The following is a 248-nucleotide window of genomic DNA, read 5'->3' on the forward strand; positions in this document are numbered from 1 at the left end:
GCCAGGTACTGAGTTTGCTGGAACCTCCTGTTCAAAGCCTGTAGCTGCAAACTGGAATAAATAGTCCTGGGTTTGCGGATTTTTTTCCCTTTGCCATTAAAGCGAACTTCCCCTCCTTCTACCACAGTGCTTTTCTCGGATTCGGCCCCTACAAACAACAAGCGATGCAGAATAAATAATAATAATAATAATGGCAGCAATAGTAATAATAGCAGTAGCAGCAGCAGCAAAAGTAACAATAACAGCAG

At 42.3% G+C, this 248-nt stretch overlaps 1 protein-coding gene across 1 annotated transcript in view; it reads right to left on the bottom strand.

Moving 5' to 3' along the window:
* Window positions 1-5: 5 nt before the first annotated feature.
* The window catches only part of DLX1 (distal-less homeobox 1), a gene marked incomplete at its 3' end in the record, with an annotated part of 1,028 nt that continues 785 nt past the window's right edge, over window positions 6-248 (bottom strand). The window contains exon 3 of the mRNA XM_010012749.1: window positions 6-148. Coding sequence (XP_010011051.1) covers window positions 6-148 — 143 coding nt within the window. The remainder of the gene's footprint in view (window positions 149-248) is intronic.

This window comes from Nestor notabilis, unplaced genomic scaffold (assembly GCF_000696875.1).
Source record: "Nestor notabilis isolate BGI_N333 unplaced genomic scaffold, ASM69687v1 scaffold28334, whole genome shotgun sequence".
NCBI classification, from domain to species: domain Eukaryota; kingdom Metazoa; phylum Chordata; class Aves; order Psittaciformes; family Psittacidae; genus Nestor; species Nestor notabilis.